Source organism: Jaculus jaculus, chromosome 7, assembly GCF_020740685.1.
Source record: "Jaculus jaculus isolate mJacJac1 chromosome 7, mJacJac1.mat.Y.cur, whole genome shotgun sequence".
In the NCBI taxonomy this organism is placed as follows: Eukaryota; Metazoa; Chordata; class Mammalia; order Rodentia; family Dipodidae; genus Jaculus; species Jaculus jaculus.
The window spans coordinates 2376676-2400736 of record NC_059108.1 but is presented as its reverse complement, the minus strand read 5'-3'; the positions used below and the strand labels follow the sequence as shown (position 1 = coordinate 2400736).

The 24061-nt window shown below is 42.4% G+C and overlaps 1 protein-coding gene across 4 annotated transcripts in view; it reads right to left on the bottom strand.

Moving 5' to 3' along the window:
- Window positions 1–3582: 3582 nt before the first annotated feature.
- Zfp82 (ZFP82 zinc finger protein) overlaps window positions 3583–24061 on the bottom strand; it is a 42076-nt gene continuing 21597 nt past the window's right edge. The window contains exons 1-5 of one of the 4 annotated variants that reach the window (XM_045153811.1): window positions 14605–14838; window positions 12171–12257; window positions 10141–10267; window positions 7760–7852; window positions 3583–5061 (exon numbers count right to left, since the gene is read on the bottom strand). In XM_045153811.1, coding sequence (XP_045009746.1) covers window positions 3704–5061; window positions 7760–7852; window positions 10141–10267; window positions 12171–12179 — 1587 coding nt within the window. In that variant the 5' untranslated portion in view covers window positions 12180–12257; window positions 14605–14838 and the 3' untranslated portion in view covers window positions 3583–3703. Of the gene's footprint in view, window positions 5062–7759; window positions 7853–10140; window positions 10268–12170; window positions 12258–14604; window positions 14839–22970; window positions 22978–24061 lie in introns of those variants that run through there. The other 3 variants (XM_045153813.1, XM_045153814.1, XM_045153816.1) reach the window with 3 other exon arrangements.

Below are 24061 nucleotides of genomic sequence, written 5' to 3'. Positions count from 1 at the left end.
AAAATCAAAACAACAGTACAGCAGGGGCTGGAGAGATAATTGAGCATTTGCCTAGAGCTTAATGACCTGGTTTCAACCCTCCAGTACCCATATAAAGCCAGATGCACAAAGTGGCACATGTATCTGGAGTTCATTTGCAGTGGCTAGAGGCCCTGGTGTGCCCATTCTCTTTGCTTGCAAATAAATACATTATTAAATTTTTTTAGACTGGGCATGGTGGTGGACACCCTTAATTCCAGTACTCAGAAGGGAGAGGTAGGAGGATCTCTCTGAGTTGGAGACCACCCTGAGACTACACATTGAATTTCAGGTCAGCCTGGGCTAGAGAGAGACCCTACCTTGAAAAACAAAAAGTACATCAGGGGCTGGAGAGATGGCTTAGCGGTTAAGCGCTTGCCTGTGAAGCCTAAGGACCCCGGTTCCAGGCTCGGTTCCCCAGGTCCCAGGTTAGCCAGATGCACAAGGGGGCACACGTGTCTGGAGTTCGTTTGCAGAGGCTGGAAGCCCTGGCGTGCCCATTCTCTCTCTCTCCCTCTATCTGTCTTTCTCTCAGTGTCTGTTGCTCTCAAATAAATAAATAAAAATTTTTAAAAAATATAAAAATTTAATTAAATGAATAATTAAAAAAAAAGTACATCAGTATTTCACTTGACAGATGTGGTTGCTCACTCCTGTAATACCAGAACTTTGGGAGGCAGGATTAGGAGTTCAAGGCTAGCCTCAACTACCCAGTGATCTCCAGGGTAGCCTAGGTATAAGACCCTGCCTCAAAGAGGAATTAAGGAATAAGGGGGAAGGGAGGGGAAGAAGAGAGGAAAAAAGGAAGGAAGGGAAGAAGGGGGCTGAAGAGATGGCTCAGAGGTTAGACACCTGATTGAAAGTCTGATGGCCTAGGTTCCCAGTTCCCACATAGAACCAGTTGCACAAAGTGGCAAATGCATCTGGAGTTCATTTGCAGAGGCAGAAAGCCCTGGTGTGCCCATGCTCACTCTCTCTCTCTCTCAAATAAATAAAAAATAAATAAAAGGAGCCCAGCATGGTGGCATACACCTTTAATCCCAGCACTTGGGAGGGAGAGGTAGGAAACTTGCCAGATCTCCATGAGTTCAAGGCCAGCCTGAAACTACATAGTGAATTCCAGGTCAGCCTGGGCTAGAGTGAGACCCTACCTCGGGGGAAAAAAAAAAAAAAATATATATACATATATATATATATATATATATATATATATTTATTTATTTTAAACTTTTAAAAAAATATCTATATTTATTTATTTAGTAGAGACAGAGAGGGGGGAGAGAGAGAGAATGGATGTGCCAGGGCCTCTAGCCACTGCAAACTCAAGACACATGTGCTACCATGTGCATCTGGCTTACGTGGGACCCGAAGAATAAAACATGGGTCCTTAGACTTCGCAGGCATACACCTTAACCACTAAGCCATCTCTCTAGCCCCCAAAAAATGTTAATTTTTTTGCAAGCAGAGAGAGAGAGAGACCAACTAAGAATAATATGGGCATGCCAGAGCCTCTAGCCTCTGCAAACGAATTCCAGGTGCACATGTCACTTTGTGAATCTGGCTTCACATGGGTGCTGGGGAATCAAACCTGGGTCCTTAGGCTTTGCAGGCAAGCACCTTAACCACTGAGCCATCTCTCCAGCCCATATTGTTCTTCTTTCATTTCCTTAAGACTGAGTCTCTTGCTGAACCCAGAGGGGGCCACTGGCTGGTCCTCATGCTTGCACAAGAGCTATTACCCACTGAACTTTCTCCACAGCACCATTTCCTATAGAGTCAGAGGGGCTCTGTATACTGACTACATCACGTGAACAGCTGGTCTAGTTTACAGATGTCAGGAAGAACTAGTAGGTACTGTCTTTACCAGTCTTACACCATGATCTGGGCATCCACTGACATCACCAGTAAGGTCCTTTTTTTTTTTCCCATTTTTCGAGGTAGGGTCGCACTGTAGCCCAGGCTGACCTGTAATTCATTATGTAGTCTCATGGTGGCCTTGAATGGTGATCCTACCTCTGCCTTCCAAGTGCTGGGATTAAAGGCGTGTGCCACAGTGCCCAGCCTTTTTTTCCCCCTTTGATACAAATAGTTACTTTTTAGGTTATCTTTATTTTTAATCAAATATTGACTGGGACTAGAGATATAGAATGTTTTATTAATAAAGTAAAGAATAACTTTTCCTTTCAGTATTTTAACCAGAGGGCTGACATAGCTGAATGGTAGAGCACATGCCCAAGGCCTGGGTTTAGTCACTAAAAACAAAGATGGCCTTGGCAGTGCTCACTATAGTCCCTGCCCTATGGGAGGCTGAGGCTGAAGGACCTTGAGTTCAAGGTCAGCCTGGGATAGCCAGCAAGAACATGTCTGAAACACTAATAGCAAAACTGAAACCAATCAACATTTTTAAAAATTATTTGAGAGAGCGAGAAAGAGGCAGATAGAGAGAATGGGTGTGCCAGGGCCATCAGCCTTTGCAAACAAACTCCAGATGCACACGCCATCTTGTGGATCTGGTTTACATGGATTCTGCGGAACCAAACCTGAATCCTTTGGCTTTGCAGGTAAGTTCCTTAACAGCTAAGCCATCCCTCCAGCCCCCAATCAGTATTTTAACAATAAGATATCTACAGTTGAACAAGGGATACATATGGGTGAGGGGAGTTCGATAGTCATCACACTATATAGTCTTCCATATGAATCCTCAAAGGAGTGATATTAAGTATAATACTAAATGCAGTGGTTTAAAACAACTATCTTTATTATTTTATGTTGCCCAGATCAGGGAAATGGCCAGCTGATTCTTTTGATCCATCTTGTGTCAGCTGAGGTAATTCAATAGCATTCAGTTACTGGCTGGAGGATCCAAAACTATTCCAACCAAATGTCAGGCAGCCACAACATTGGGTGTCTAGAAGCCTGGCTTCTGCAAGATTCTGACTGTAATCTCAGGGCCTCTCCACTGGATCTCTTCAGCAAAGGAGCCAGATTATTTTTTAGAATATTCTTATTTTATTTATTTGAGAGAGAGAGAATGGGCACATCAGGGCCTCCAGCCAATGCAAACGAATTCTAGATGCTTGCACCCCCTTGTGCATCTGGCTTACCTGGGTCCTGGAGAATCCTAACTGGGATCTTTGGCTTTGCAGGCAAATGCCTTAACCACTAAGCCATCTCTTCAGCCCCGGAGCCAGATTATTTTTAACATGACTGTTCAGAGTTTGTGGCAGTCAAACTATACCAGTCAAACCTGGGCCCAGAAGTACTTACACTATGCTCTCCTGGTCAAAACAATCTCTGTCCATATTCAAAGGAGGGGTGAGGATTCCATAGCTTGATGGAAAGTTTTAAAGAACTTGTAGCCATAATTGCCAGTTTTGCATCACTGTTTCACAAAGGAAAAAAAAAAATCGTAGCCCAGAGCAGTTGAGTGTCTTAATCTAACACAGGTGGGACAGGGACACGGTGGAGACAATAAGCACCTTCCACTTGATCTTCTTAATAGGACTAAATGTGCTAACTCACCGGGTTTGAGAACAGACTGTGAAACACAATGACACAACACGCTAAATTTACATGTTCCTTTAATAGTATAAAATCTCTTCTGCTGAGCCAGTTATATGTATAAAGTAAGAGATTAACTGTAAATTCATGGAATGTTCTATAGAATAGGACCAATAAGACATTCTTACATTTTTACAGTATGAATCTTCAGATGATGGGTAAGGTGTGAGTGCTGTCTAAAGGCCTTCTTACATTCCTTACATTCATAGGGTTTCTCGCCAGAATGAATTCTCAGATGTTGAATAAGAGAAGAATTAAGTCGAAAGGCCTTCCTACATTCCTTACACTCGAAGGGCTTTTCACCGGTGTGAATGCTCTGGTGCAGAGTCAGTTTTTGACGCAATCTGAAGGCCTTCCCACATTCCTTACAGGTGTAGGGCTTTTCCCCAACGTGAATACTCTGATGCTGTGTAAGTTGTGACAGCAGCCTGAAGGCCTTCCCACATTCCTTACAGTCGTAGGGTTTGACACCAACATGAATACTCTGATGTGAAATAAGCTGCGAGTAGCGGCTAAATGCCTTCCAGCATTCTTTGCACTCATAAGGCTTTTCGCCAGTGTGGGTTCTGTGATGGAGAATCAGATGATAACCCCGACTAAAGGTCTTCCCGCATTCCTTACACTCATAGGGTTTCTCACCAGTATGAATTCTCTGATGGAGTGTCAGCTGTTGTCTCACTCTAAAGGCCTTCCCACAGTCCTTACATTCATAGGGCTTCTCACCAGTATGGAGCTTATAATGAACTCTAAGGCCAGAGCCACATAAGAAGTCCTTCCCACACTCTTTACATTCATAGAGTCTGTCAGCAATATTAAGTTTCTGATGCCGAGTGAGGTGAGCATACTGTCTAAAGGCCTTCCCACATTCTTTACACACATAGGGTTTCTCACCGGTATGAATCCTCTGGTGGAGAGTAAGCTGTCCTCGTACTCTGAAGGCCTTCCCACATTCTTTACATGCATAGGGCTTCTCACCAATATGAATTTTCTGATGTGCTCTAAGATCTGGGCCATATATGAAAGCTTCACCACATTCCTTACAGTCATAGAGCTTTTCAACAGAATGAAGTCTCTTATGCCTAGTAAGGTGGGCAGTCTGCCTGAAGGCCATTCCACACTCCTTACATTCATAGGGTTTCTCCCCAGTGTGAATTCTGTGATGAAAAGTAAGTTGTTGGCGCACTCTAAAAGCCTTCCCACATTCTTTACACTCATAGGGTTTCTCTACAAAATGAATCCTCTGGTGTGCAGTAACAGGTGTCTGCTTTTGGTAAGGGGCCATCTTTTCAGATGTGGTTTCCATTGGACTGAAATATCCCCTATGAGAGCCCTCTTGTCTGTCATGCTTTCTTCTGGACTCACACTCAGTTTTTAAAATGAGGCCCTTTTCAGTTCTTTCCATCATCTTCCACTGAGACAAATTTATTTCATAAATGTCTTTTTCTAAGGATAACTTCTTAGTCACATACTTAGCTTCCAAATCTGAAAGAAGAATAAGACAAACATACTGTTTTCTTCTTCTAAGAGAAACAAAATTTCTATAGTGAAAATGAAAGACAACAGAAGAAATGACCAAACTCTAAAATATTATATAATTTTGGGAAGAAAAAGCACAAGAGAGCATTAAGAAACATAGGAGAGGGCTGAAGAGATGGCTTAGAGGTTAAGGCACATGCCTGTGAAGCCTAAGGACCCAGGTTGAATCCTCCATGTCCCACATAAGCCAGACACATGTGTCTATAGAGTTTGTTTTCAGTGGCTAGAAGCCCTGGCATGCTAATTCTCACTCTCTCTTCTATTCCTCTTTCTCGGACTGTAATAAGAAAGAGAGAGAGAGAGAGAGAGAGAGAGAGAGAGAGAGAGAGAGAGGGAGGGGGGGAGAAAGAAGAGAAGAGAAGAAAAGAAAAGAAAAGAAAAGAAAAGAAAAGAAAAGAAAAGAAAAGAAAAGAAAAGAAAAGAAAAGAAAAGAAAAGAAAAGAAAAGAAAGAGGAAAAAAAGAAGCATAGAAGAGGCCCCCACTGCTCTAGGAGGGGTCACTGGTAGTTAACAGTTGCTGAGGCAAGGAAGCATTTTCTTCAGTGGTGTAGACACCAGTATGCAGTGTGTACCTGGCAAATAATGTCTCATATAAGCAATCCTACTTACATGTACAGTCACTTCCTTTGAGGCTGAACCCTGACAGAATCGAATCTATGCTGTTACTCCTGCACATGTTGGGGGTAGGGGGACAACTGAAAGCCAGAGGACACCCTGGTGTTGTTCTTCAGGCAATGTCCACCTTTTTATAAAAACTTTTAAAAACTTATTTGAGAGACAGAAAGAAACAGACAGAGGGAAAGAGAGAGAGAATGGGTGTGCCAGGGCATCTAGATACTGCAAACAAACTCCAGACACATGTGCCACATTGTGTATCTGGCTTATGTGGGTCCTGGGGTATCAAATCTGGGTCCTTTGGCTTTGCAGGCAAGTGTCTTAACCACTAAGCCATCTCTCCAGCCCAATGTCCACGTTTTTTGAGACAAGGTCTCTCACTGGCCTGGAGCTTTACAAATTTATTAAAGCTACTTTAGAGGAAACCACCAAAATTCTTTCAACTGAGAACTAAGAAAACAAAGAACTTCCAAATGGCTTTTATAAAGTGATACCGCAATAAAGTTGGCTAAAAATACTGGTCACTTTGCTGCAGCCCAGGACTTGGCCATTTTTACCTCAAACTCCCTCACTTCTACTTTTCAGGCCCTCTGTCTCAGCCCCTCCTCTGCCCTCTCACGCAGCCACCTTCCTGAGGCAAAGGAATCCTACTTCATGTCCATTACCCAAAGCACCCACTCTACTGTCCAAGGGATTACTGATGATTATGATGAAATACTCATGATGGGATTCAAGAAGAAACTTGCCTGAAATGGGACTGTAACTGAGCATCCAGAATATGGATTCAGCTACCAGTGCTGTAAGAACAGTGCTAATTTCTGACAGAGACTGGCCTAGCCAAGGACAATCAGATGAAGGGCATGGGGTTTAAATGCTGTCACTCTCTGAAGCTTAAGTGATATGTCTGTGCAGTAAGTAGAATTTCCCTTCTGACCCTTGTCACAAGCTTACAAGCCTCACAACTTATATAACATAACCATTTAGGATCAGCTTTTAATTCACACTAGTAAAATTCCTTCATTCAATAAAATGAAAAGAGCTTTAAAAAAAAAAAAAAAAGAAAATTTCCATAAAACAGCACACTAAATGATCCAATATTTTCCTCTATAAAAATTTATTTATTTATTTATTTTCAGTGAGAGAATTGGTGGGCCAAGGCCTCAGCCACTGCAATCGAACTCCAGATACTTGTGCCACCTAGTAGGCATGTGCAGCCTTGTACTTGCCTCACCTTTGTGCATCTGGCTTAAGCGGGATCTGAAGAGTACAACACGGGTCCTTAGGTTTCACAGGCAAGCACCTCAATCACTAAGCCATCGCTCCAGCCCTGACCCAGTATTTTCTATTGTAATACTGTTAAAGTCAATTAGTTCACACCTACAATTCCAGCACTATGGTGGTTTGATTCAGGTGTCCCTCATAAACTTAGGTATTCTGAATGCTAGATTCCCAGCTGATGGCAGTTTGGGAATTAACACATTCTGGAGGCAGTGTATTGTTGGGGCAAGCTTCCTCTTGCCAGTGTTTGGCACACTTCCTATTGCTGTTGTCCATCTGATATTGGCCAGGAAAAGTGATATCCAGCCTCTGTTCGTGTCATCATTTTCCCCTGCCATCATGGAGCTTCTCCTCAAGTCTTTAAGCCAAAATAAACCCTTTTCTGCTCTTGGTTGGGTGTTTTCTACCAACAATATGAACCTGACCACAACAAGCACTAAGGAGACTGAGGGAGGAGGACTCTAGGAACTCAAGACCAGCGTGGGGCTACAGAATTATATGGTAATTCTCTGCCCCTTTATTATACTGGCTTTTCTTTATAGCACTCTATTATTAACAGGAGTTATATTTTCTAATTTATAGTGACTGTGTTTCTCTAGTTAGAAGGTGAATTCAATGGATCTAATTGGTTCTGTTTACTGTATTGCTCGCACCTGCAATATGGCCAGCTCAGAGGATGTTTGCCTGTCTACCTGCTATGCCTCTTCCCAGCCAGACGGATGGTATCCCCAAGTCTGACAGCCTCACTCACCTGGATTTTGTCTTCTTCCTTTTCTTACAACTTTCCAGGGCTCTTGTCCTTGCTCCAGTAAAGAAATTATGTCTGGTTTAGAAATGAAGCATCCTGATCAGAAGGAAAGAAAGATAAGGTTATGTGGAAATAAAAAGTAAGATCAAAGCTGGATGTAGTGACCCATGCCTTTAATCCCAGCACTTGGGAAGCAGAGACCCTACTTTGAAAAACCAAAAATTTAAAATTAAGTAAGTTCAAGGGGCTGGAGAGCTGGCTTAGTGGTTAAGGCACTTGCCTGCAAAGCCTAAGGACCTAGGTTCAATTCCCCAATATCCACATAAGCCATATGTACATGGTGGGACATGTGTCTGGAGTTCATTATCAGTGGCTGGAGGGCCTAGCATGCCCAATCTGTCCTCTTCCCTCCCCCCCATCTCTGTCTCTCTTCTATCTGCTCATAAGTAAATAAATTTTTTAAAGTAAATTTAGCTGGGCATGGTGGCACACACCTTTAATCCTAGCACTTGGTAGGAGGATCGCCGTGAGTTTGAGGCCACCCTGAGAATATAGAGTGAATTCCAGGTCAGCCTGGAGTAGAGTGAAACCCTACCTCAAAAAAAACAAAAATAAATAAACAAAAAGTAAATTCAGCCAGGTGTTGTGGCACATGCCTTTAATCCCAACACTAGGGTAGCTGACATAGGAGGATCACCATGAGTTTGATGCCACCCTGAGACTACATAGTGAGTTTCAGGCCAGCCTGGGCCAGAGTGAGACCATACCTCCAAAACTACAAACAAAAAGAGTGAATTCAAAATTACCAAGGTTCATCCTTGTTAAATCTGTTTTAAACCACAGATTAAAATGATAACTGATAAAATCATTAGAACAAAGATGGTAAAGATGTTTAAGAACATTTATGTGAATATCATTCAATAAATAAGAATTAAAAATTTTTTTTGTTCATTTTTTATTTATTTTTGAGAGTGACAGACACAGGGAGAAAGACAGATAGAGAGAGAGAGAGAATGGGCACGCCAGGGCTTCCAGCCACTGCAAACAAACTTCAGATGTGTGCGCCCCTTGTGCATCTGGCTAACGTGGGACCTGCGGAACTGAGCCTCGAACCGGGGTCCTTAGGCTTCACAGGCAAGCACTTAACCGCTAAGCCATCTCTCCAGCCCAATAAATAAGAATTTAAAGAGTGAAGGAAAGGATGTTCTACATGGTGGATATCAAGCTTGTTCACAACAGGCTAATCTTTGTGCACAGGCTAAACCTAGGGACATGGAAAACTAGGCACCTTGGGTGGAGTTCCTACACAAGGAATTCATGTTTCTCCAAAGACTTCCTGACAAACGTAAGTCAACAACTCATGATCTGAGCTGATGTGAACTCACACTCTGTTGTATGCCCTGGCTTCCATAGCTTTTACTTCCTAAAATTCTTAATCAAAGCTCCAGTTATAGTAAGGATGGGCCTTCACCCCAGTAAAGTCTACTGGCCCGCCTTCAAATTATATCAGGTGTATTGCATGGTCATTTCTCATTTTCCCAGGTACCACAGAACTGTACTGACACTACATGACCCTGGGCAACTCCTGTGCTTCATTCTCCTCATCTATAAAATAGCAATAATAGGGCTAGGGAGATGGCTCAACACCTAAAGGCACATGCTTGCAAAGCCTAATGCCGTAGGATCAGTCCCCCAGTACTCAGTGCCAAATGCCTGAGGCCATTTAAACATGAGGAAAATGAGTGTACTTAATGAAGGTGTTCACTTCCAATGAAAAATCTCATACCATTCCCTTAAGAACACAGAGCAGCTGGGCATGGTGGTGCACGCCTTTAATCTCAGCACTCAGGAGGCAGAGATAGGAGGATAACTATAGGTTCATGGCCACCCTGAATTCTAAATCAGCCTGGGCTAGAGCAAAACCCTACCTCAAAAAATTTAAAGAAAATATAAAAGAGAGACTAATGGAAAGAGGGAGGCAATATGATGGAAAGCAGAGTTATGTGAGGGAGGGGAGGGAAATACCATGGTTTGTTGTCTGTAAGTATAGAAGTTGTCAATAAAAATATATATATTTAAATATATATATATATATAAAAATTTAAACAATAGGGAGCAGAAAATCTGACAGTATTTTTGAAAGTTATTCTATAAATTTCCAAAGAAAGCTCATGTTAGAAAACATTCTAAATTACTAAAGGCAAGGTGAGGCATGGTGATGCAAGCCTTCAAATCCCAGCACTTGGGAGGCAGAGGTAGGAGAATCACATTTGAGTTTGAGGCCATCCTGAAACTGCATAGTGAATTCCAGGCCAGTGAGACCCTACCTTGAAAAACAAAATAAATAAACATAAAAATAAATTACTAAAGGCAGACAACCTTACCCAGTGAGACCAAGTTGTGGTAGTTCTCTAACATTACATCTTTATATAAGATCCTTTCTTCCATGTCCAGGTAATCCCACTCCTCCTGAGAGAAGACTATGGATACATCACTGAATACCACTGATCCCTGAAATGACAAACCATATGCAATAACAGAAATGAAAGAAAATTTGCTGTAATGGCTGGGGAGATGGCTCGGGGGTTAATAGCACTTGCCACACAGTGTGAGAACCTGCATTCAAAATCCCAGAACCTGCCAGGTATGGTGATACATGCCTTTAATCCCAGCACTTGGGAGACAGAGATAGAAGGATCGCTGTAAGGTCAAGGCTAGCCTGAGACTATATAGTGAATTCCAGGTTAGTTTAGGCTAGAGACCCTACTTAAAAAAAAAAAAAAAAAACAATTAAAAAAAAATTCCCAGAATCCACATAAAGCTGGACACAGTTGTGTGAGCATCTATAATCCCAGCATGATTTAGGTGAGATAGGAGGCAGATGCAGGACAATTTCTCAGAAGCTCACAGGCCAGTTAGCCTGGCAAACACAGCAGTAAACAATGAAAGATCCTGCTTCAACAAGGGGAAAAACAAGTGCTTACACCCAGGGTTGTTCTCTGATCTCCACACACATGTTGTGATACAAACACTCAAATACCAAAAAAGAAGTCAATTTTCCCATTAAATGTGATGCTGTATATAAGTAGAGCTTCTGTCTGCTAATATAGCTGTCTCATAAATTCTCAAGAAATGAGTTCTGCCAGACAGTAGCAGCTCACACCCTGAATCCTAGCATTCTGTATGTCTGTCAGCTGAGGTAGTACGATCACTGTTGAGTACCAGGCCAGCCTGGGCTATCGTGAGATCCTGCCTCAAAAAACAACAACAAACAGGGCTGGAGAGATGGCTTAGTGGTTAGGGCAATTGCCTGTGAAGCCTAACAACCCAGGTTTGATTCCCCAGGACCCATAAAGCCAGATGCACACAGTGGTGCATGCATCTGGAGCTGGTTTGCACTGGGTAGAGGCGCTGATGTGCTCACTTGCTCTCTCTCTCTCTCTAGTAAATTAGTAAATAAAATATTTTAAAAAGGGGGGGGGGCTAAAGAGATGGCTCAGCAGTTAAGGCACTATAGCAAGAGCCTATCTTGAAAAATAAACAACCCAAGGAAATGAGTTTTTCTATACCATTCTTCTGGAAAAGTTTTTTAAAAACACTCCCATAATATCTCTGTTTTAGAAAATAATTTGAACACAATTAAAATAACTTTTTCAAAGTTTATTGTAAAAGCAAATTTTAAACATTTTTCCTTGCTCTGACAGATCCCTGTTTTTCATTGTTGTTTGTTTCAGTGCTAGGATGAAATCCAGGGCCTTGAACATACTAGGCAAATGCTTTATCACTGAACTATATCACCAATCCATGACTAAGTCTTTTTCAAAAAGATACTTTATTTTACTTATTTTTGAGAGGGGGGTCAGGCAGATAGACAGAATGGGTGTGCCAGGGCCTCTAGCCACTGCAAATGAACTCCAGATGCTCGCGCTACTTTGTGCATCTGGCTTTACACGGGGACTGGGGAATAAAACTGGGGTGCTTAGGTTTTGCAGGCAAGTGCCTTAACTACTGGGCCATCTCTCCAGTCCACGTTCATCCTCTTACCAAATCACAGGAGATATGAATGACTTGCTCAATGAATGCATTAACAATAACTGTCATTCAGCTTCATCCTAATCTGTTTTGTTTTTTTGTTTTTTGTTCCTGAGGTAGGGTCTCACTTTAGCCCAGGCTGGCCTGTAATTCATTATGTATTCTCAGGCTGGCCTCAAACTCACAACTATCCTCCTACCTCTGCCTCCCAAGTACTGGGATTAAAGGTATGCGCCACCACGCCCGGCTTCACTCTGATCTGATCCTGTTCTGAAACAACAGGGAGAAAGATCCTGGATGGGGCTCTGGTAGGTAAAGAAGTTTTCAGAAGATTTTTAACATGACAGTATTTCTAGAAGGAGAAAATGAACAGTTAACTTACATCGGTCATGGTTTAGAAGTTCAAAAACTGCTCCGTTTTCCTTGGGGTTTATTTGTCAGGGTAAGCAAAGTCCATAAGAGGCCAGAGCTAGGGGGAAGAAAACAAGCCCATGAGATGAGATCAGAAGTCCCAAAATGATTTGAGTTAATATGATACTTTTTTTTTTTTTTTTTGGCAGGGGAGGGTTCAAGGTAGGGTATTGCTCTAGCCCAGGATGACCTAGAATTCACCATGTAGTCTCAGGATGGCCTTGAACTCATGGAGTTCCTCCTTTCTCTGCCTCTCGAGTGCTGGAATCAAAGGCATGGGTCACCACACCCAGCTGTTACTTCTGTTTTGATCTCTGTAACATGCAGGTGCACGCGTACACACACACACACACCAGATTGGAAGGAATTGTGACAGACCCAACCCCTTGTAAATTCCAGGGCTGCATTATTTAGCTTAAGAGTCTACTTCAATGTTTCAAAAGCATCTCTGCATTCACCAAACATTAGGAGAGAAATCCCAAAGGATCAAGACTGGCAGCCATTACCACTGCAAAACCACCTGTCCATAGGCTTTTGGTTTCCAAAATTCTCTAGGCACATCACTCTTCTATTCCAGTCAGAATCATCCACATCACAGTCCTGTACGATGTCATTTGCCAGCCTCTTTCTTACAACCATGACTGAAGAGGCATGGATTAACTTTTGGTAGTGAGGCAATAACACGGGGTTTATCAAGAACCCCTAAGTTTTTGATAATTAAATGATGTTTTATACATCTTCAGGATTACTACTGAATATTCTATTCAGGCAGTGGATCAGAAAATCCGCAATAGCAGGAGTGAAATTACTTGTAGAGATTCAAGCTTTAGAAGTAGTAAAGCTACATTTAGAATTCTTACTCATTCTAGCTGCATCTTGTGAAATCTGAGGTTTCTTATTCCAACGAGTGAAACCTGGCATGCATAAGTCAGTAAAAAATAGAAATACTGGGCTGGAGAGATGGCTCACTTGTTAAAGGTGCTTGCTTGCAAAGCCTGCTGGCCCAGGTTTGATTCCCTAGTACCCATGTAAAGCCAGATGCAGAGTGGCACATGCACCTGGAGTTTGTTTACAATGGTAATGGGTCCTGGTGTGCTTTTCCCTGTCAAATAAATGTTTAAAAAAAAATTTCGTTTTGTTTTGTTTTTGAGGTAGGATCTTTCTCTACCCCAAGCTGACCTGGAATTCACTATGTAGTCTCAGGATGGCCTCAAACTCACAGTGATCCTCCTACCTCTGCCTCCCAAGTGCTGAGATTAAAGGTGTGGGCCACCACACAGAGAAATCAAAACATTTTAAAAAACAAAACGAGGGGCTGGAGAGATGGCTTAGTGGTTAAGGCACTTGCCTGCTAAGCTAAAGGACCAGGGTTCAATTTCCCAGGAACCACTTAAGCCAGATGCACAACATGGCATGTGTCTGGAGTTCATTTGCAGTGGCTAGTGGCCCTCTCTGTTTCTATCTCTATCTGCTTCTCTCTCTCTCTCAAATAAATAAATAAATTTTAAAAAATAAAATGAGTGCCGGGCGTGGTGGCGCACACCTTTAATTCCAGCACTCGGGAGGCAGAGGTAGGAGGATTGCCATGAGTTCAAGGCCACCCTGAGATGACAGAGTTAATTCCAGGTCAGCCTGGACCAGAGTGAGACCCTCCATCGAAAAACCAAAAATAAATAAACAAAAATAAAATAAAATGAGTAAAAAATAGAAATGAGGGCTGGAGAGATGGTTCAGCACTTAAGGCACTTGCCTGAAAAACCTAAGGACCAGGGTTCAGTTTTCCAGCACCCACATAAAGCCAGTTGCACAAGGTGGCACATGCACCTGGAGTTCATTTGCAGTGGCTAGAGGCCCTGGTACTCCCAATCTCTTTCTCTATCTGCCTCTCTCTCAAATAAACAAATATAACATATATACATATGTATACAGTAAAAAATAGAAATAGTATCAATCACCGGGATATTCAATCCTACTTGAGTGTCAATGCCCACATTAGCAAGAAAGTGAGACCATGAACATTCTAACCAGCATACTTCAGGTGGAATTCAAAAGATATCCAAGTGGCATTTAATCCACGCAAACCCCTTCATTCAGAGTTTCTATTTTTTACCACAAAAAGCTAATGCTTACTAAGTAGTAAGTAGTTAAGTATAAAAATAATTCTCACGAAAGTAATGGACACCAAGTAGATCCTTGCATACAAACACAAGGGTGGCAAGGGGGACTAGACATCAGTTCTAAGAACCATTTAATAAAAGAGAAGCAAATTTAAAAAATAATAAAATGCACTTCACAGAACAAAGACGCAACAGCTATTCGTTCCTTCCCCTCCTGGAGGATCATGTGGGTTCACGGTTCACGTAGGGCAAACGACACCGCAGCCCCATCTCCACGCACACACTCACGGTAAAGCGGGAGGGAGAGCCGCGGTCCCTTCTCGGTACCCAGGAATACCTAGGCCGCAGATGGCCAGGCAGGAACCACAAGCTCGCATCAGCTTCCTGGACCAAACTCCCATCGACCACGTACGGGCAGGACCGACGCGCCGAGGCAGTGCTGCCCGGCGATGAGCACTCCGGGGAGATGCCCAGCTAGGCTGGGATGCTCAGACCCCGAGGACCTGGACCGCTGCGCGCGAGGCATGCTGGGAGGGACGGTCAGCGTTTCCAGGTGCGCAGGCGCAGCCGCGCCAGGGGGCGGAGCTCCGGCTGGGGGAGGGGGAGGGGGCGGGCCCCGGGGAGCTACAGCAGCGTGGTTTCCGAGGGCGCAGCCCTCCGTGTCTGTGTAGTGTGTAGAGTGGTTTGAGGTTTGAGCCAGGGATGCTTTATTGCTCAGGTTTTGATAGGCGTATTTGTGCGTGCGTGTGTGTGTGTGTCGGGGGCCTCAAAAGATTTCCTGACAGTTTATCCTAATTTATTGAGCGCGAAGGGGCACACCAGGGCCTCTAGCCACTGCTAGACGCGTGCGCCCCCTCGTGCATCTGGCTTTACGTGGGTTGTGGGGAATCAAACCTGGGTCCTTAGGCTTCGCAGGCAAGTGCCTTAACCGCTAGGCCATCTCTCATCTCTCAAGCCCCTTCCTTAGCATTTTCTTTTCCTCTGTGTGTGTTTGTGTGTGTGCGCGGAGCTGGGGGGGGGTGTATGGTGTACAGACGCACACACACATGTGCGTAGGTCCCTTACTTCCCTGAAACCAAGTCTCGCTGAACCTAAGAGTTCCCAGGTTTTATATATATACTAGCTGACCCGGGAAGCCCTAGCAATTCTCCTGTCTCTGCCAGCTGCATTGGGTTAAAGACATGTGTAGGCATGCCTTTTTTTTTTGTTTGTTTGTTTGTTTTGTTTTCTGAGGTGGGGTCTCGCACTAGCATAGACCTGACTTGGAAGTAACTATGAAGTCTTAGGGTGGCCTCGAACGCATGGCGATCCTCCGGTCTCTGCCTCCCAAGTGATGGGATTAAAGGGGTGCGCCACCACACCCGACTTAATGCCTGGGGTTTTTGTTGTTGTTGTTGTTTATTTTTATTTATTTGAGAGTGACAGAGAGAGAAAGAGGCAGAGAGAATGGGCTCGCCAGGGCCTCCAGCCACTGCAAATGAACTCCAGATGCGTGCGCCCCCTTGTGCATCTGGCTAACGTGGGTCCTGGAGAACCGAGCCACGAACCGAGGTCCTTAGGCTTTACAGGCAAGCTTAACCGCTAAGCCATCTCTCCAGCCCTTAATGCCTGGGTTTTTATGTGGGTGGGTGGGTGGTATTGAACTCAGATCCTCATGTTTTAAAAGTAAGCACTTAACCACTGAAGCATCTCCCCAGGCCCTTTTTACAGCATTTTCTCACGGGGGCAATGTAAGTAATATAAGTGGGGATGCGGGGAACAGAGAGTTGGGGAAAGGAAGGGGTAAAGGGGAAAACCAACCAAAACTAAGTATACCAGATTTCATTTTCAAATTTGCATCATAGTGAATTACTGTTTACAAAATACACATACTGTGAACAGATGTAATTTTTTGTCTTTTATAAGGTTTTTAGAATGAATGTTTTTAAAGGCGGTGTTATGTTAAATATTTTTAGATTTTTATGAGTCCTAGTAACTTTTTATAACTTTTGTTTGGTCAGGCATAGATGTAGGTGTGTAAATGTAGCTGAAAGATGGACGGGGAGAAGCTGCCAATGCAGAGCTGTCCCCTTCTCCGCTTCTTGAAAGGTTTCTGCTGCAGACACGATGTTTTCAAACAAGTGATCGGTTGTGATATACTATACCTAAAACCATGTTCAGTCATACAAGGATCCCTTTACATATGTATTGGCAGGAAGCAAACAGTAGATTGATACATATCTGTGTGATTCACTCAGGCTCACAGAATTTAGAATTGAGTGTGGAATAAAACAACTCTACTTACAGAGATGACAACTGAAGTGTTTTCTGCCTCTGGGAAATTTGGATATTATGTTAGAATGGGAAATTGGAAGATTGTAGTTACCATATCTTCTTGAAAACATGGTTATAGCAAGAATATTGAACATAAGTAACCTGTTACTAAGACACTATAAGTATAAAACTAGTTTGGTTGGCTGTTAACTCTACAAAGATGTTACTTATGTCTGTTTTTTTTAATTTTTTTATTTTTATTTTTATATTTTTAAAATTTATTTATTTGAGAGCAACAGACACAGAGAGAAAGACAGATAGAGGGAGAGAGAGAGAATGGCGCGCCAGGGCTTCCAGCCTCTGCAAACGCACTCCAGACGCGTGCGCCCCCCCGTGCATCTGGCTAACGTGGGACCTGGGGAACTGAGCCTTGAACCAGGGTCCTTAGGCTTCACAGGCAAGCGCTTAACTGCTAAGCCATCTCTCCAGCCCTTATGTCTGTTTTTAAAACATGCATGTATTTAACAATTTTATGGTATTGTCATGAGAAAAATATATTTTCTTACATGTTAAAAAAATTTTATGTCCTCTATTTTCATTGGCATGGTGTTCAGAAAGTAATACTTTTGGAACAAGAGCTTTCCTTAAATGAAACATTTATATTTAGAGCTTATCTACTTTTATCTTTAGAAAAAAACAATCTTGATCTTAACACTACTCACAAGGGCCAGGCATGATGGCATACACCTTTAATCCCAGCACTTGGGAGGCAGAAATAGGATTATCATGAGTTTGAGGCTACCCTGAAACTACATAGTGAACTGCAGGTTGGCCTGGGTTAAAGTGAGACCCTACCTCAGGAAAAATATGTATGTAAAGGCTGGAGACATGGCTTAGTGGTTAAATAAAGCACAAGCTTTAGGGATTCTAAGTCTGCCTCCCTTTGTCTTTGGTGTGTTAAAATTATAAACACAGAGCTAGAGAGATGGCTTAGCCATTAAGGTGTTTGCCTCTGTTTGCCAGCGAAGCCTAGGGACCCAGGTTCAATTCCCCAGGACCTAAGTAACACAAATGCACAAAGTGGTACATATGTCTGGAGTTCGTTTGCAGTCGCTGGTGCCCTGATGCACCCATTCTCTCTCTCCCCTCCTCTCTCTGTCTCAAATAAATTTTAAAAAATAAAACATTTAAAAAATTATAAACATGCACCACTTTTTTTTTTCTTAGTTTTTTTTTTTTAAATTAGGGTCTCACTCTAGCCCAGGCTGACCTGGAATTCACTATGTAGTCTCAAGGTGGCCACACAGCAATGTTAGTCTAAATAAAGTCCTTCTCATTTTCCCATCAACACCCAGTATTATTTCATGTTCAACAGGAATAAAGTATCAGGCATAGTAGCAAAGACTTATAAACTCATCACTCAGGGAGACAGAGTCAAGACCGCTACCAGCTTAAGGCAGCCAGGGCCACATACAATGATAGTTCCAGGGCAGTCAAGGGTTACACAGTGAAACTCTGTCTCTAATGAACACATACACACACAACGGGTTGAGACAATGGCTCAGCAGGTAAAGGTGCTTGCTTGCAAAGCCTGTCAGCCCAGGTCCAATTTCCAAGCTACAATGTAAGGTAGATATAAAAAGTGGTACAAGCATTTGATGTTATTTGAGGTGGGAAGAGGTCCTGGTACACACACACACACACATACAAATTTTTTTTTTTTTTAAATTTATGAGAGCAAGAGAATGGGTGCACCAGGGCCTCTAGCCACTGGAAATTAACTCCAAATACACGTATCACCATATGCATCTGACTTACGTGGGTTCAGGGTAATTGAGCCTGGGTCCTTAGACTTTGCAGGCAAGCACTTTAACCACTAAGCCATCTCTTCAGCCCACAATTTTCTTGTGTTTTCTTTCTTTTTTGTATTCTTTATTTTGGAGTAGTGTCTTGCTTTAGCCCAGGGTGACCTGGAATTCAGTATGCAGTCTCAGACTGGCCTCCAACACAGAGATTCTCCTACCTTGGTCTCCTAAGTGCTAGAATTAAAAGTATGCATCACTCTGCCCGGCTATGTACAAATATTTAAAATAAGAGAAATTTTTAATTCATTACTTTCAAAAGTAACTACAACCCTACCTGATAAACTAACCAGGAGTGATTTAATAAGATAATTAAACCAGGAGGGATTTAATAAAATAATTAAACAGAAATACAATGAAATACCATGAATATATTAGAGTCCCTGTGATGGTCAGTCTTGGTTATATATAAACCTAATGATATTTAGGTTAACCAAAGAGATACACCACTGAGTGTGTGTGAGGGAACTTCCACAGAAGGGAAGCCCTACCCTGAATGTCGGCAGCATGATCACGTGGGCTGGGGTCCCCACTGAATAAAAAGGGGAAAGTGAGGGGAGCAGCAGCACTCATGTGTCTGCTTCTTGATGACAGATGCACTGTAAACAGCCCACTTACACTCATGAGATGCCTTCCTGCCTTGGCATGTACCTCAAACTGCCAAAATAAAGCTACTATCTCAATTTGCTTTCATAAGGCATTCTGTCACAGTAAAAAAAAAGCAACACAGATGGGGGCGGTAGAACATGTCTTTAATCCCAGCACTAGGGAGACTTAGGTAGGAGAATCACTGAGTTTCAGATCAGCCTGAGCTGGAGTGAGGACCTCCTTCCAAAAAAAGAGGGTCTGAAGAGATGGGTTAGCAGTTAAGGCACTTGCCCGAAAACCCTAACAACCCAGGTTCAATTCCCCAGTACCACGTAAAGCCAGATGCACAAAGTGATGGATGCATCTGGAGTTTGTTTGTATTGGCTAGAGGCCCTGGTATGCTCATTCTCTCTGCTTGCAAATAAATACATAAATAAAAATATTTTTAAAAAAGAAAGAAAAGAAAAAAGAAACAGGTTGGGAAAATCAGTAGTTAACAGTGCTTGCTTTTCAAGCATGAAGACTGAGAACTACCTGAGATGGATTCCTCAGCACCCACATCAGTAGCTGGGCATGGCCATGCATGTCTTTCTTTCTTTTTCTTTTTTTTTTTTTTCTGGAATGTATTCTTTTAATGCTGAGTATAAAATCAGAGATCTCATCAAGTCCTTTAGAGACAAACACATACAGGCTGAAATCAAAAACACTCATATAGATATAAGTAGATCCTGACACTTAAGAAAAGCTGATATAGAAAAAACATTTCTGGAAAAGCAAAACCTTGCAAAAAAATAAAATCAAATAAACAAAGCAGATAGAGCCTTTGGTACCTTTCAGTAATAAAACACAAAAATATTTGGTCATTATTAAATCCATATAGTACAAAACGTCTACATGTGAATGATAGTTAAATTTATAAAACAGGAAACATACTAGCATCTAAGGGCAAAATATTTTCCTTTTCTCCTCTTTAATTTTAAGAAAACCCTAGGATTTGGCAAAATGTTTCCTGAACAAAACTTTCTTCTGCTCTGCATACACGTAGCAGGATGGGGCACTATGTCTTATCTAATTTTAAAGTGGCATAATTTCATTTGTATTTGTACATTTCCTTTGTATCAACATGCCTACTACAGGAAATTAAAATTTCCTTGATATTACAAATATGCTTACAAATTTACTTCTTTCCTAGGTTTTAAAGATTGTGATTATCATCAAAAGACAACTAGTGCAAGGAAATGAGAAAAAAAAAAAAAAACACCTCTATTTAGTTGGACAAGCTGTAACCCACCACTTGGGAGACAAAGGCAGAAGGATAACTGTGAGTTTGGGGACAGTCTACATAGTGAATTTTAAGCCAGTCAGGACTGCAGAGCAAGACCTTGCTTCCAAAAAGAAAGAAAAAAAGAGAAGGAAAAGGAAATCACAATTTTGTGCTTAGAGTTTGGCTGACCAGAGAACAAGTATGGACCCACCAGCTCTGAGCACAGCACAGCCTGGGAACTGGCAGATGCCACCCATGGGCTTCCAGGCACAAGTACACCACCACCTCAGGCTGGTCTTCCTTGCTAAACCACCTCCCACCCCACCGCACATCACAGTAAGAAAATGTTTGATATAATTAGAAGGGTTAGTATGGCTTGTGAGGTGGTAAGACAAACCTTGATAGCTTTCTGTCTAGCAAGTATGAGTATACAACCCGGAACTTGCAAGGCCTCAATCTTACTGAGTAGATTCTTGGTACTCACTGGCAAAGGTAGACTAAATGTAAACTGAGTAACTATAGCATGACAATTGTTAAAATAGACTCAAATACTCAAACACAATATCTAGTTATAAAAATACAAACATTCCCACATAGCTCTCGAGATTTATCAGCTAGAATTTGACCTGGATCTTGTATACTAGCAAGCACCCAGTCATATCCATGACTATGTAACAAGCTTTCCTTGAGACAAAATCGTGGGCCAAGTATCTGTTCAGTCATGGAGAAGCCCACCATGCTGCTATGGCTGTAGTAGGACTGCACATCTCACATAAGGTCTCAGCTTCAGCATTCAGAAAGCTCTGTAGACTAGTCCACATTAGCAAAGCGCCAGGGACAGGGATGGTGGGAAGCTTAATTCATTTTGCTTTCAATTTCTTAAACATATACATGTCCTTTGCATAACATTATGAAAGGTCAGCATCATGCTCCTAGGAATAGGTGAGTATTTCAGTCAGCTCTCTGAGCTTTGCTATTCAAGGCTAACCCCATGTTTGGCAATGAAAAACTTTAAGCTTTTAAGGATACAGAAAAGTAGTTTCTGCCCTAAGTGGCCAAGTTCAGCTTTCATTGTGTCCATTCCAATGAAAGCAGAGATTTTGCTTGACAAGTACAGCTCGGGGTTACTGGCTAGACGGTCCCCCTTCTCTTACATGCTGCTCTGAAATATCACTTGTGCTCATACATGAAACAAGCATGTGTGCCAACACTGCTCTGAAACGTCTGAGACCATGCATTTGTCAGAAATAGGAAGAAAGAAAAGGACAATAAAAAGTAACATAGATAAAAAGTGATACAGCAGTTCTGGTAACCCCCCCCCCTTTAACCATACTGGGGTTTAAACTCAGAGCCTTGTGCACGCTATGTGAGTGCTTTGCCGCTGAGCTCCGGCTCAGCAGTATTGTTGCCTTTTAAAATATGCTTTATCAAGGGTTCACAAAATATACATAGCTGAGATTTTCTTCCTCAAAAAAAATAGAATCCCTTCATAAAATAGAATAAGCAGCTTTTACTTAGGGGAGCTGCGTGTAAAAATATATGTGCACTTACGTGTAAATTAATTGCAGGAGCTGAAAATGCCTTCAGATACTAATTAGACAATTTTTCTACGAATTTACTATCTAATTACTATACCTCTTAAAATATATCTTTCAAGCAGTCTTATGCATCCCGGTGAAACTTTCCTTGTGAAAGAGGAAAAGTGGCACACATTTTTCCAAACAGCAATTATTGTCAGACCTGTAACTTTGTTGTGATCATGCAATATTGCAACTGTGGTTTTTGGAAAATTCTCCAGGAGCTTAGAGGATGTATAGGGGTGAGGGCTTCCATTGCAAAAAAGAGTCTAGAACATCTAATTTTTTCAGCAGGTGCTTTTACAAAGCATAGGAGCAAAGACGTCTGTGACTGCAGCAAAATTCCTCAGTGCCCTTTGTTAACCAGCACTGCTCTTTTCTTTCTGATTATAAGATGGCACCAACCTGGTCGGCACATTTAAAGAGTGCAATTCAGGCAGCTTCAAGTGGAGTGGGATTATGCAGTACCAATAACTGAAACCTAGGGCAAAGCCAGCACTTTCCCTCTGATGAAGCCACCACTCATCTATCAGTCATTAAAAAAGCACACTTGTAATAAGTGACACAACTGCAGGCAATTCAGAAAATAAGAGTCCACCACAGTCCCGATTTGGTTTAAAGCAATCATGCAATCCCCATTATACCCACATCCTCCAAAAAGACTTTTTCCATGGCAAGCAAAATTACTATGCATGTGGCTTGTGTTACAGTGATGCATTAGATAAGCAGGTGTGTGCTGAGTACCAGAGGGTGCTCCAAAATGCATCTCTGTGATCTTCACTTCTCTTCTCTAAGGCTCAGTCTTAGATGCCAACCGTGGTTTCAGACCCAAGAATGAAAAAAGACTGTGTTGCTTTCCTTTGATTCAAAAAAACTGTCATAATCTCCACAGTATGGACCATCATTAAATATCTGAGGAGGAAGAGGGTTGCCTTGTGCAGGTTTCTTCTCTGGGGGGATGTTTCTGTACATCCATTGCCTCTGTTCTTCTGACATTGTGATGTCCACCTCCTGGAACTCTATCTTGTTGGCTTCCAGAAATCTAACCACGTCCTGCTGTTTCTTCTTGATCGCCACGGAGCCGGAGGACGAGGCGACGAACACGCGGACCACCATCCTCCCGCTGCGCCCGGGACCGGCCCTGCTCGCCGCGGTCGCCAAGCCGCCTTAGCCTGCCGTCGGCTTTGCGGTCGCCGCAGTCCGTCGGTCAGTCGGTTACGGGCGCAGCCGTCGGGGAAGACCGCAGCGACGCGGATCGCATGTCTTTCTTATATGTATTTTACTTTTATTTATTAGAGATGGAGAATGGGTACACCAGGGTCACTAGCCACTGCAAATGAACTCCAGACACATGCACCAACATGTATATGTGGCTTATGTGGGTTCAGGGAAGTCAAACCTGGGTTCTCAGGATTTTCAGGCAAGCATCTTAACTGCTAAGACATCTCTCCAGCTCCCATTCAGTCCAGTCAGAACAGAGACTGAAGAATCAGAGAGACTGGCTAACCAAAAAAAAAAAAAAAAAAAGGAAAAAATGGCAGCTCTGGGTTTAGTAAGGGACTCCACCTCAAGGAAACAAGTGGATCAGCAAAAGGAGAACATGCAGGGTCACCTCTGGCCTTGGCATGCATATGCACAGGACACATGCATTTACTACATACACCACACCACACATACTTTTCACACACACATGCTAAAAAAGAACAAGAAAAGTAACAGTCCCTAAATGCCAAGTGTAAATTAAACATTTTTTAAAGAAAAAAAAATTTCAATTAAAAAAAATTTTTTTATGAGAAAGCAAGAGTGAGAGAAGTGGTATGCCAAGGCCTTCAGCAACTCCAAGCAAACTCCAGACATGTGTACCACCCTGTGTGCATGTGCGACTTTGCATGCTGGCATCACCTTGTGTGTCTGGCTTACATGGGATCTAGAGAGTCAGACATGGGTCCTTAGGCTTTGCAAGCAAGTGTCTTAACAGCTAAGCCATCTCTCCAGCCTGAAAAAAAATGTTGTATAAAGACCGAAGAGAACAAGCCATCTTCAAAAACTAAAAATGTCACTTTTTCCCTCTGATATTTTTGAATATCAAGTTATTTTATAAGCCATGACATAACAAGACAAACTTTACAGTCATATAAGTTTAAGATAGATTAAAAATTAATATAATAATTATAGAAAAATCAGGGAAAACATGAAAGTCA